At 42.7% G+C, this 14,402-nt stretch overlaps 1 protein-coding gene across 3 annotated transcripts in view; it reads left to right on the plus strand.

The window, feature by feature from the left end:
- Nucleotides 1-14,402, plus strand: part of AKAP9 (A-kinase anchoring protein 9) — a 1,796,561-nt gene that overhangs the window by 1,194,648 nt on the left and 587,511 nt on the right. For all 3 annotated transcript variants that reach the window (XM_086941844.1, XM_086941845.1, XM_086941846.1), the window contains one exon: nucleotides 1,313-1,475. In XM_086941844.1, coding sequence (XP_086797970.1) covers nucleotides 1,313-1,475 — 163 coding nt within the window. The remainder of the gene's footprint in view (nucleotides 1-1,312; nucleotides 1,476-14,402) is intronic.

Below are 14,402 nucleotides of genomic sequence, written 5' to 3' on the forward strand. Positions count from 1 at the left end.
CCCTCAAAAGCCTACAGGACGCCACCCGGACGTCCTGATCATACACCTAGGGGGGAACGACTTGGCCAGTTTCGGGCGGAGGGCCCTCCTCCTCGGGATACAGAACGACCTAGTAGAAGCCTCCAGGGCATTCGGGCGCACAGCAATAATCTGGTCCGAGCTGATCAGCAGGCAGGAGTGGAGAGGGGCGGAGTTGAACAAAGGGGTCGAGAACTCGCGAAAGAAGTTGACCTCACAGTGAGCAAGTTCTGCAGGGCAAACGGCCTGGGATCAATCGGGCACAGGTTGATACACACGGGCCGCCCGGAGTACTACGCCAGCGATGGGATGCACCTGTCCGAGCAAGGCATGGATATTTTCTGGAGCAACCTGTGTGGCGCCATGGTGTTAGCAGGCTGTCAGTAAATATGGAGGGCGTAAGGGGGGAGCCGCAGGAAGACGGCAGCCTCTCTGACGGCGTGGCGAAGGGCTACGCTGAGAACGGTTGGTACAGAGGCACACCGGAGGGCGGTGCGCCAGAATAGGTCCACTCACCTTCAGATGCCGCACGGCTGGGTGAGGTGGCCTAAGGACTGCGACTCTGGGATGCCTCACGGTTGGGTGGCATGGCTACGAAGGAAAGGGGTAGCAAGCAGAGACGGCTCTCGCAGCCCAGCCCCCGCCGAATGGTAGGGCACAACAAAGCGGACAAGGTAGCGAGGCGGCCTAACTCTGGGACGACGGATATCCCCTTCCTTCCCGCGCAGAGGAAGTGCAAGAAAATCCAACCTACAAAAAAAAACGCCCCAGAAGGGCCAAGAGACAATATCAGAAAAATGTATAATGACATAACATGCAAATGCCAGATATACCGGTTTCCTTGTATCCCTAATAAACTGCGGCCAACAAATGACCACCACAAAGACAAGAAGTGTAGTGGCTTTCTTGGCGGGAGGGGAACTCGGAAAGGAAAAGGTATGTGGATCACATGTGGGAGTGGGGCAGAGTGCGGGGGTTATTTGTGCAGTTTACAAATTGTTATAACACCTCGGTAAGATTTGCAGTGAAATAATTGTTCAGCCGACACGTGTATCGTTCCATATCCCTGATGCCCAAGGCCCGGAAGATTTTAAACCCCCTCACTGTCTATAGAACTTATTTCTCCAACCTTAAATAGTTACCCCACAGCTGTTGCATTATAATCCTTGATTGTGAACAATGTTTCCTTTGATGGGACAATGCACGTGAGTATTGACTTATATGATGTTCTGATGATGAGGAGTTGGTAATGACTTGCTGATCGGTCATGTCCTTTCTTTGTCTCTCAAAACAGTTAGAACATGCGAAGGCAACCCAGACAGAACTTGTGCGAGAATCCATCAAAAGAAAGCAGGAAATCACTGAGCTGCTCAGGTCCCAGGATGAGCTTCAAGAGAGACTCGCGGAGGAGGCCAAAGCTAGAGAGCATTTGGCATCGGAACTCAGCAAAGCTGAAGGTAAGTGCTGTTACCATACTCCTGATGCTGTGTGCGGAATGACATTCAAAGCGGAAGGTACCATTGCCCATTCACCTTCACAGTATAGACTTTAATGAGCACACCATGGTGTCACTGCAGAAATGCAGGTGCCATCATGGAAAGTATGCCTTCTTCCCTTAGGAAGCTGCATGGAACTTTTTAGAATTCCTTTATGATGGGCTGGACCCTTTGTTGTTTCTGGTTCTAACTGTAGGATTATCCTTTTCTTTCAGCAAAGGAGGCATGAGATGCAAGTAGACAGAGAGGGCAAGGAGAATAAGTGAACGCAGGAGAAAAATAAGATAGAAGGAAAGGAAGATGCTGCTAAAGTATGAAATGTAAAGCGACAAAGCAACACTAAAGGAATGTAATCTCAATTTTAGATTTTAAACCATTTATGATAAGAAACCTTTAGCCATGTGAAAAATTACTTCATTTCAGCTCTAAACAAACGGCTGCCAATCGTTACATCCTTTCTTGCCAACTTTAATTTTAAGAAGAACAACAAGATCTTCTTTTAGTAGCTGTTTGTTGAGCTTGCAAGTTACCCTGAAGGGCGTCCTGGCGCTATGAAGCAGGGCGCAGCACTCTGGAAGGCTCGGATTCAACAAAACTGCCAGGTTTTCACTGATTTGCGAGTTTGAGGTTTCCATGGTAAAAACATATACTTATGGCCTTAGCTATGTTAACCAGTAGGAGACGTACATGCTTAGGATTGGAATACTGTGAATATTTCAGAATGTCGAGAATTGAAGTCCGAATTAATTTTTTGAAGCTATTATTCTTTGATAATATTGTATAACACGTGAACTGAGCGACATCATGAGCAAGGAAACCAATAAATCATAGAAACATCTGTTGCTTTACTGTCCAGGTCAATAACACATCACTGTATTTCTAGAAAGAATAGTACAGGTTTTGCAATCTAACCAACATTCCTTTGGGTTAACTGGTCGCGAGTTTTAGGACCTGCTCATGCTGCAGCGTTCTCCGTAGGCTTATCAAAATGAAAGTTTCTTCATGGATTTCATCTGCCTCACTGAGAGAAGGATTGGAAAAGTGGAATGTTTGCTTATGGCACGCATCCACATCTAACTGGATTACGACACACTGCTTGATTGATTAAACTTTATTGTTTTAATGGGCTACAATTGAGAAAATGCTAATATAGAGCCACACATGGCATTTATTTCAGTCGAACCTTGCTTTTCATTAGCGTGGGATGCGGGAAAGGGGGAGTGTTGTGCTAAGACGCAAGGGGAGGAATTCGTTTTTAAATACTTCCAATGTGTACATGTGGAATTAAATGGACGTAGAGATGATATCATGATTAGACATATTAATTGGCGACGTGGACTTATATTCCAATATACTTAAGTTTTTCTGAAACTGGCTTGTTAAATGGATCAGTTACTGTGTCCCACGTTATTGCCTTTATGTGAGAAAGTGTGTCTTAGTCTTTCTATTGAACTAACTGATATATTGTGTTCCTTAGTTATACTCTACCTGACGTAAGAATGATAGTGTGTGATATCTTCTATAATCTTCAACACTAGTTTTTTTTTCTTTTTAATAATGGAGAATAATAGCATTGGTCAGTTAGCTTCAGTGATCCAGAGTGACCACGTAGAGTGTGCCCTCTGAGATCTAGCATGGTGGCATGTTTTATCCTAAGTGATCAAGAATGATCAATTGGGTTATCCTGCATGCTCTACCATAGCAGTGTGCATTATCTTGAGTGATCGAGAACCAGAGCTTGGGTTATCTCCAGTAAACGGCTGGGTTAAATGGGAAGCTGTTACTGCTAAAGTGCCAGTATTCCTCTTTCTAATTGGTGCATTTTAATGCAGCATATGGTCACATGGAAGCTGCTAAAAGTGAAGCTTTGCTATAATAAATTGCTCTGTCACGGTGCATGAGTGTGTAAATCAAAATTAGTTGATTCCTCCATTTGATTCACACAATCTTGTTTTCTTTTCCATGTCTCTTCATTGACGACTAATGACGTCCCATTCATCGTCAACTAATGACGTCCACTCATCGTTAACTAATGTATAGCGCACCATTGCTCTCCAACTAGGCTTGTGTTGCATATGAACATACACATACATGACAGCTTGAGCTATGTTCAGGGAAGAAGAATAGCGCCGAGTGTGGGTTGTCTACAAGCAATGGGTGAAGACACAAACTCAATGCTAATTTGTTATCAGTAGGGTAACAGAGTTCGTCTTCTTCATATTAGGTAAGTCCCGGACCACTGGAATTATGCATCTCTGCACCATTTCCTCTTAATTATGGATTGTCACTTTTGCCCCATGTTTGATCATCTTCTGCAAAATCTGCAAATTGTATTAAAAGAAAGTTACTAAAAACGCGGCAACGTTTTACTGCGCGTAGGAAGGCACTTGGCAAAAATTTGAATAGTCATTTTCAGTTGATTATTTCCACATTTGTTTCTTAAACAGGTATTAGCGATGTACAGTATTTCCATAAGTAAAAAAATGACTAAATATATCACATAATGTGCCACATTATACAGCATGATTTGTCCTTTCTTGCTGCATGATTTAGCCAACTCAACCGCATATTTTGTCCTTGCCTTCTTCAAAATTTCAGTGGTCCTCGATATATACAGTGCTTACGCTGAGCCAGTGGTTGTAGTTGGCACACATTTTTGGCGATCAGCACTTATTTGTACTCATGAGACTTTTACTCAGAACGAAAGAGAGAAAAAGAGATAAGGGAGAAAGGAGAAGTCAAGAGAAAGCGACAGACGGAAATACAGTGCCTAAAGGCCAAGGGGGGAGTAGGGATGAAAAAGAATCGGAGGAGCAAGTCAAAGGGGCATAGAGTGCCTTGCCTGTTGGAGAAAGAAAGAGGCACCAGATGGAACCAAGACTACGCAGCCTTGGTATTCGGACCCTCCTTCCTTGTTCGTAACACCGGCTGCAAGCTTCTTAAATAAATTTTGGGTCCCGACACTTACTGATTTACAAATTAAGCACTGCGTGTATCCAAAAGAAAGCTGTTAAGAAGTTTAAAATCAACAGTTTAGTGTACTAAATACAAAAGCTCATTCACTTAGTGTTGCTGTTTAGAAAGTGAGGAGTCTAGCCGCCATAGTTACAGTGCAGTGGTATCGTACAGAAGGAATAGGTTGTCAGATTTCATACGCTTTCTTTCGTCTGGATTGGATCTATAAATAGTCCTTTTTCATGGACATCTGATGCTTTCCGTACAAAGACCACGTGACTTTTTGAATTCTTTGCCTCGTTGCTGTGGTAAATATCGAATTGCACCTGGATACGAAAAGAATTTGGTTGTCATTGATGTTCGGGACTCGCTCGTCAACTAAAGACTGTGCTGTCCTACATGGGGTGTGTCACACAAAACTGAAGAAGAACAGGAACATCCAGACCGACAGACTCTTTTTAAAGGCTCACTCACTCTGCTGTCTTTTGAAACCTGTGCCCAAAAGGTGGGGGAGCTTTTTCCACACTTCAGATGTCATATCCGAATGGTTTGGGCTTTGTATCAATGAGCGCGGCACTCTGCAACTTCTTTTACAGTCAGTGCGTCCTGTAAATTTACAGCAATTGTTGTTTTTCAGTATATGAGGTTTCAGATATTTTCTGCTTGGACAGTAATTTGTAGTCACTCTTGTAGGTTCATCGAGTGCAAGGTGACAAAACTAGAAACAGTGGCACAATAAATCAAGGTTTTGAATGTTTCCAAGTCAATCAACCAGGTTGAGATCTTCTTATGATAAAAAGGTAGGTGCTGACCCCCTGGCTATCCAGATGGCCCAAGAAAACAACTCTGCGGAGGGTATTTGGCAACTCCCAAAAGGAACGCCAAAATGATACCTTGGGTTGTATATAAAGCTCTCGGGTTCCTTCCTGGTAAAGTAGGGTAAAAGCAAATAAATACGCACTAACAATAAATGGACTCTGTATTAACACTGGTGGACATGTCTTATCAAATATATCCAAGCACAAGACCCTGGAAGAGATCTGAATTGAGCTTGCTCTGCGTTGTTTAACATTTGCCCCGCCTCAATCTCCTTATGGCTGCATTTGTGTATATAGCTCATGGCACTCCCTCTGGTATGTCCAGACTCTGAACACATTTTACCATAGAGCGGTCATCACCTCAGACGTTTATTTCTAATTTTTCCCAGCCCAAAAATTATGAAGGGCTGAATTGACTGACAGGTTAAACGCATAAGCAGGCATTGGAAACCTTATCCCACTGAGGGGGTCTTCAGTCAGCCGAGATATCCACACCTGATCACAATAAAGTCAATAACCAAGGCATGTGTCTCACAGACTCAGTACTTGTCGCAGAGTATTCAGCAGTGCAATGTTTAGGGTTTCTTTTCTCTTGTTTGGAAATTCAGCAGCAGAAATTGAAAGTAGAGGCTGAGTAATTGTTTTTTTAACGCACTAAATTGTTCAACCGAGCGGTGTTTGAAAATGAAAGCAAATCCCTGCAACCTTAAATTAGGTGTTGAAATGAATGACTGCAGCTTTTGTTCGCCTAGAGCTGCACATAAAACCCCGCATCAGCCGTCGCAGCAGGCCTTGTGAGGTCAAACACTCATTGTAGGACTTGGAGGACAAGCAGTACGCTCGAGGTAGCTATGTCGACGAAAATGAAGTATAATGGTTTTATAGGTATCACAGGTTTTGCATGCATAATAAATACTTCTAACCACAAGTTCCTCATCTCTTGAATTTCCCCAGGGGCCAGACTGCATCCAGGAACCTTTCCAGTAGTTGCTCCCACGTGGTGGTGGGTGGTGCCATCTAACTCACTGACTGCCACGTTCTTCCTTATATCGGCCCCGGCTGTGTACTCATGTCAGTTCCTTTTTTGTGCACCCTCCGACTAGAATCTACTTCAGTGAGCCAAAATCCCACCTTCGGCCATTGCAATTCAATCCCATTTTTGGGGCTGTTCTGTGCAAAGTGACGTTTCAAAGCTATTCCGCTCCATAATAAGTGCAGGACATTCACAATATGATCCTGATGTTTCGAAACTCAGTCCTGTGTTCCAGACTCAGTGGTACAACGGCTTCTTGATCGCCTGGCCTCCTGTATTCTGCTTGTGTCTCATGCATGTTGGCATATGTGGGCTCTGCAAGGCAATCGCCTCTTTTAAAGGGTGCTGCAAGTGGGGGAACTTCTCTGACGTTATCTGTGTCAGGCAAGGCAGCCTAGGATTCAGTGGTGGAGTAAGCATTCCAACCTGACATTGGGGGGCACCATTCTTCATGCTAGAGCTTACAATGGTGGCAGATCCATCAACTGTTGGGCTGCGGAGCCAACCAGGACAAGCTGCAGATCAGAGGCTTATGGAGGCTTCTGGAGTCTGGTGGAGAAGAGACACCACATCAGTCTTCTGGAGCTGGTTGCCATCAGGCTGGCTTTCAAGGCTCTTCTACCTCCCGTCAAGGGCAAGTTCTGACAGATAACATGACCTCCATCTTCTACCAAAACAAATAGGACTATGGTTGGGGGTGGGAGGGGGTGGGAGGCATTTCTACTGTCCTAGGAAGCGATGATAACTGTGGCACTGGCTGGATCTTCAGGGGATTTCCTTTACTGTCCACCTTGTCGCAAGGTACCTTAACACCAGGATGGACAAGCTCAGTAGACATTGTCTAGCTGATCAGGAATCTCATATGCACCCAGAGGTAATTCAAGGTGTATTCACCCAGTGGGGCTTGCCTTGGGTAGATCTTTTTACTACTTCATTGTCAAGGTTTTTGCACTCTAGAGTTTCTGCCTCTAGGCTCCCTGGGTGACATGTTTCTGTCTCCATTGGACACCGTTCTCCTCGATGCGTCCCTGCCTCTATCGCTGCTACCCGAGTTCTGAAGAAGGTCAGGATGGACTAGCTAAGCTCTTCCGATGTCCCTAGACTGGGATCAAAGGGTTTATTACTACTACCACCTGCTGATTCGGAGCATGTGTCCACCGCTCCCTTTCCCCTTTGGGAATGCCATCAGTCCCAACAGTGAGGTAAGGATCTGCACCTGAACCTCCACAACCTACACCTCCATGCAAGGAGATTGGGCAGGACTAATGAGAGGATTTGATCTGCCTGAGAAAGTGGTGAATGTCATCTTGGCAGCTCGCCAGCCGTCCGCAAAGTTAATCTATTGTGGCCGAATATATGTACTTAAGTCTTCTTAAAATATGGCGACTACATTAAAGTTAAGTTGAAATTGTTTAGGTAATAATGTAGCATATTTAATTATTATTTAGGAGATTTTAATAAAAGATGACATCAAAAGTCCTTTTTTTGTGTTTTTTTAACTTTTATTTAACTGTACAGCGTTGGGCACCCCTCTGCTCCTCCATAGCATCTGCCCTCCTCTGGAACCCTCCTTTTTACTAGCAAAAGAAGAGCATCTCATGCTCCTTTGCTCCTGTTCCCTTCCAATTGTACTCAGCTCTTCTTTTCTGAGGGAGTACTCCCACACTAGCCCCTTCTCTTGTGCTGCCCCTCTTCCAATCCTTCTGCTATTGCCTCTAACGTAACTTACCCTTCCTGTTCATCCGCAGAGGGATGCCCCCACGCCCTCACCTATGTTTCCCTCCCACAGTGTGCCGCCCCAACCTGACCTTCCCATACTAATACTTGACAGGTCAAAACATACCCCCTACCCACCACCCTAACAGGAAGTTAGCTTCTCCTGCTGCTAGCTGTACTGCCCTCAATGGGCACTGCATTCCTGTAAGCAGGTTGTCCTGCAATGAAAAGTTCTCTAATGCCCCTCCCACTCCTAATTTCTGTCGCTCTATCTTTACAATGCAATGTATGGCATTACGTTTCAATATTCTATTACCCACAAAGGTTTCTTTTTCTATTTTTTATTTTCTACTTTTTGGGAACAACTTTTTGGTTTTCAAAATGTCATTCTTCTGGAAATTGCGCAGAGTATGTAGCCTTGTGTGAGGACCATCATATTGATCCTCTGCAGGCACAATTTTATGATCTACTTCTGTTGTCCTATCTTTGGCCTGGCAAGACCTTGCTGGGGGGCACCTTTAAAGGTTATTTATCGGCCTATCAGCTCTTGTTAAGTTGGCAATTGTGAAGATTTTGCTGAAAGGGCTTGTATATATTTTCCTCCAGCTCTATTTATTCCACTGTTGGACCTTAATTTGGTTCTTATCTGTGCATGCCTTTTGAGCCTAGGCACAGCTCTTGGTTAAGGCTACTATTTACCTCATTGTAATTACTTCTGCACGCCGTGTCAGTGAACTGCATGCACTGCCAGTGGAACCACCTTCTTTCCTCACAAGGTGGTACCTCGTACACTTCTGCCAAAAGCAGTTTCACCTTTTCGTAGGGGGTAGTCCATCCTTGCTTTCTTCTCCTTTGTTCATTCCTCTAAAGAGGAGAGATACCACAGGAGAGCTCTTACCTTTTATATAAATCGGACTAAGGACTGAGTCATTAACCAGATTTTTGTGTGTTTCTCTTCTGTTAAGGTATGACATTACCGAAATAGAACTTATCTAGATGAATCATTCTTTGCATAAAAATGTGCAATGCTATAGCCAAGAAAAAGCCTCTTGAGGGCCTCTGGACTTACTCTACCAGTGCTGAGGGTGCCAATGTGGCCCTGACTAGCGGTGTTCTTTTGCTGGACTTCTGTAAGATTGTAAGGTCGGCGTCCATGTACAGCTTCACGAGGCGTTACTGCCTTGACACTCAGTTATGTAGAGAGGGGCATTTTGTCTGCTTGGTCTTACAGGATTTCCTTGCTGATGGTGTATTCCTCCAACCCTCCCTCTTTTGAGAGGTACTGCACACTTTCATGGTTCTTAATGTTTTCCGATGCTCTGTCTACAGGCATCGAATGCTTTGTTACAAACTGACGTGATTTACAAGACTGAGCCATACCGATGCAGACGATCTCTCTTCCCGCATCGTGCTGTAGTACTGCAACTTACCAGGACATCTACCAACATTATTACAGCGAGCCTGGGAGCTAATGGTATCGCCCCTAAGAAGTTATATGCTTTCCCTGTAGGCGCTGCCTCAATATTTATTGGAGCGGAACAAATAATTCACATCTGGACAGTTGTACTTCAGGCACTGTTCTATCCCTTTCCTTGAGACAGTCGGATTGATAAGAGGTTTCCTTTTACCCCAGTCCTGATGAGGCCCAAAACAAATGGGCTGAAATGCATCGACCCCACAATTTGGAGAAGCCCTTCAAAAGTTTAAATGAATTGAAAAGAAATTATTGTGCATTCCAATTCAGACAGAGGGTTGAAATTTCCCCTCGGTTGTTTATTCTTGGGGCTATCTTCTTTCTTGTTTACGGATTGTCATTGATAATCATGGTTTTAGATTCTTCCGCGCCCCTAATATCAAATAGGGTACAAGAAATGATGTTCATGTACAGATATATGTATTATTGTGTTTTTTGTATATATAATTTGTTTTTATTTAACTGTTTGTATTGTCCCATTTAAAATATATAAAAATACTTTTTTGGACTACATTTTGGTGTTGGTTTCTAAATTAGAAAAAGTAATTGGACATTAATTTTAGTCCATGTGAGGGATTAATTTAATTTTCCTTCTAGTAAGAATTTCTCTTCCTATCCATTCCGACGCATTATTGTTGTTTTTCCAGTGTTATAAACTGACAGCACGAAAGGATGGTGCCTACATAGGGTTCCCCGCATCACTTCCACAGGCAGAAAGAGACTGCCATGAAGTCTGTTGGCACTACATATGAGCACACTAGAGCAACTGCTGGAAAGGTTTCCAGATCCAGTCTCGTGCCTAGGGGAATTGTGAAGGTGAGGAACCAGCGTGTAGATTATGCACCAGAAGGAGCAACACCAAAGTTGAGTAGCTTGTTCATTGTGGGCAGGAAAAAGAATAGAAAAATATGGAAAATTCTTATACTCTGGGTAACCCAAATAAAAAATTCAAACCCCCATGTTTGGAAAGGTTGTTGTACGGTGGATGAACGTCAAGTTTGCCACGTGCAATTGGGTTTGAGTTCCACTGGATATTGCAGTTTGCTGCATATTTATTTAGGCGAAAGGGGTGAAGTGTAGTGTGACTCCAATAGTGGAAAGTGAGATTTCCCATGGTATTGCATATGAATTTAAGAAATACAATATATGCATTCAGATTACTCATATAAATAGCTTATGGAGGAGTGTACTGGGTCTCTGGTTAACACATGAAGCATACTACACCTCGGCCTGCTCATATTATTGAAGCACCAGGGCACCTCATTCCAACAGTATATTCGCCAGTAATCCATAGTAACCTGTTCCCCTTTCCATGTCAGTTTCCTGACGAAAACCCTCAAAGCAAAGCACTCCCTGCTACAGGTCTACTAATCTGTTCCAGTTCTTCGAAGCACTATGTAACTACTGCAACTACACTACACTACCATCAGCGTAGATCAACGGTATATTCAATGCATCAGGGTATGTGTGATGTTTTCTATTAAGGGAAGAACTAAAAGTTAAGGTTCCGTTGAACTGCAGCATTTGAATTCCCAGACTTCACTTCTTATTCAGTTAAGCACACGAGAAAGGTTTTCTTTAATAGCCGGCAATTTCCTGAAACCTTTTGCCATTGAGCTAATAAAAAGTAACTGGAAGCAGTTTCTCAAGTAATATTGAGCATCAGTAACTTTTGTTTAACAATTGTTTCCTTCTTAAGCTGGGTTGTACCATTGTTTCTTCAGCCACAGAATCTCTCAGCCCCAGCCAGGGATCCTGTCAACCATAGGTGAAATAATACAGTAGATCCTTAGAGAGTACACCCAGTTCTGTAGGAATAGTCTAACCCGAAATGCTAAGCCTCATCGCCTGTGAAGCCAAACCTGACTGAAACCAGTCTGGCATGGGTTGTGTTCCCATTCAGAAAGCACATGGCCTAACACAGGGGTCTCCACCATTTTCTGTAATAAGAGCTACTTCTGACCAGTAAATATCATTCTAAACTACTGAAGGCTAAACAACTTGCGCATTGTTAGCAGACAACCCCACGCCCAACTCAATTGATTTTAAGCCTATTGTCCACAGAGCCAGATACTCTGTTTTGAACAAAATACTATGACTATGGCACTATGAAAGGGCTTCCATGTGTGTCCATGAGAGGTATGTTTGCACGGGTGATTGAGAGCCTTTGTCGTATGTACTTGCAGCACAGGATGTACCTTTAGCCTTATGTGGCACCAGTAGATGTATTGCACAAACATCCAATCTTATATTTTATAAATAGGAGAAATGTAAAGTGTAGAAAAATAATATGCAAAAAAGTTTATAATTTGGAACATTTGTGCTTTAAATTTCTCATTAAAAAAAATGACAGTATTTTTCAGTTATACTAATGGCACAGTGTTTACTGGACACTGGGAGTAAGGGGTGTGCTGTTTGTAAATGCAACACTTTTAAATGAGAGAAAAGTAACAGTTAACCTAATCATTAAGGTAACTTTCAATTTCGATTTTCCTATTTTTAAAAGCATTCAGAAACATCATTTTGTTCACAGCTCCAATATTGAATTGTCAAGGACTTTTATTCAAGAGTTAAATACCTCAGTGTTTCAGTTGTTCACCTCTCTGACCAGCCCTAGCCTGGGTCATAAATCTGACTGAGCATGGCTCATTATCAAGTCTTTCTATCCGCAGCCTGATGATGATAATGTAAAATGAACATAGCCTTCCCTTAACTTTAAAAGGAAAATAGGCCCTTGTGGTTATTAAACATTAACTCAAGGCTGTGAGCTACTCTGAAGGTATCTGGGAGATACTGGTAGCTCATGATCAACTGGTTGGAGACACCTGGCCTTACCATTCTGGCTGGATAATTCCTTTTGTAATAGGGCATATGGTAACATACAATACACACGTAGTCCGGCTTCACACAAGAATCCGATTGATGGACACATTGATGGAGAGACAGATCAGTGACATTTCTGGGCATTTCATGAGAATTACTAAGTGATGGGTTGCAGATATTAGCAGTCGTTGAGGATTTCTGCATGATTGGGCACACATCTGGGCCTGTTATCCCTCCCAGACAAAAGTGTGTGTTTGTGTGCTTAGATGACTCCATACCAGACGGTATGTTTAAGTGTGTGTCTATTGGTCTGTAGGTATAGATAAGTGTATATGTTGTGGTCTGAATGCTTCAGGATGTGTGGTGGTCTGGCTGCATGTATGCTTTATTTCAGTGTGTGCATTGATAGTGTCTTGCTGTGTTCATGTATTATATAAAATTCACATCTGTTCACTTTGGTAATAACTGTTTTGAGGTTCTCAGAATTATCTAGCAAGCCTATTTCTCGCTTCCAACTCTTGCTCTCGTCCTTTAGTCAGTAGCGGCTCCTTGAGGGAGTACCGCAGATCGGGGGAGGGGCAGGGTGGGAGGTAGTAAACTCCAAATGCGGCCAAATGGTTTTGTGTATGTAAATAAATAAATAAAACGAATTACATTGCGTGGCTGCAACTCCAAATCGGCGTTGCAGTGCACAATGTAATTCGTTTTATTTATTTATTTATATACACAACTCAGTTTGGCCCCATTCCGGAGTTTACTACCCCTCACCCTGCCCTCTGACGCCACGCCACTCCCCGCCCGCAGCACTCCCTTGAGGAGCCGCCACTGCCTTTAGTTACAGTCGGACAGTACACCCGCAACCCACACACTGCTATTACATACTGCTCCAGTCTATCTGTCTTTTCATACAAATGTCGGCTTTCTTATGAAAAATATCAACATTTGTTTCCATAGTCCACAGTGGCGAATGATGAACAGATAACTTGAATTTAGCTTGAATACAGTTAATTAAAGACGGGGGCATCAGCGTTACACTCCAGGCAAATTTGAAATGAGGCATTCCATTGACAATTGAGAACTGAATAGAAAACCAGTGGAAATATGATTTTTCACTGAAGGGAGTTGAGAGTGACATTATTTTACTAGAAAAATGAACATATGTGCTTTCTTTTTACTACAAGCTTGAAAACGCATGAAGAATCAATACTTGCTGATCACAATTCTGTTTCCTAAGAATACAACATTTTAGAGCTACTCAGCAATCCCTGGATTCCTTACAGTATAAGAATGATTTGAAAACTTTCTTTTTATCTATCCTAGCTTTTGACCAAGTGGAGAATGGCATTATTAATCTCTCCTTACCCTGACACACACTCGACAAAGTGTAGGAGTTTTGTACAAATAGATAATATGCAATTTGAAATACGAAGTACAGATAAATTGTAATTTTCTCATAGTCTTCCATGTGGTTCGAAATACTGACAGAATATGTCCTAATATTCAAGTTTTGGAGAAATATTTATAGAGAACTAGAGACAAGATTAACAACAAACACCTCAAATAGGAGAAACCATTGTTACCATCTGAACTATTACGATGTATTCCAGTTAGTGGACATAAAAACCCTATTTCCATACACCACAAGGCTACATTTTCAGCCAAACAAAATATCTACGCGGCCAACATCGAGGCACACAAAAATAAACACAAAGAATGCTTTGTTATGTTGCCAAACCTAATTTAGCGAAAAGCTATTACTTGTAAGTTATACCTTCTCACACTGTCTGTAACTACCCTGTAGCTTTTTGTGCCGTTGTTCATATAAATATGAGTGTTATATAGCTCCTTGTTTCACAGTTTTGCGTTCTGTGAGCCCTTAACCATAATTCTTAAGACTTTGAACCCAAAACCTGAGAGTGAATATCAGCAGCAGCACTGTGATATCACCTGGCTGTCTTGATATAAATATAAGAAAGCTTCTATCTCTGACTGCTCAAGATCTTTTAATATACCTTGAAAACCGTGCCATTCTCCGGGATCTCTTATTGGCTTCCTATTTAGCTTCATCA

This window comes from Lissotriton vulgaris, chromosome 10 (assembly GCF_964263255.1).
Source record: "Lissotriton vulgaris chromosome 10, aLisVul1.2, whole genome shotgun sequence".
Lineage (NCBI taxonomy): Eukaryota > Metazoa > Chordata > Amphibia > Caudata > Salamandridae > Lissotriton > Lissotriton vulgaris.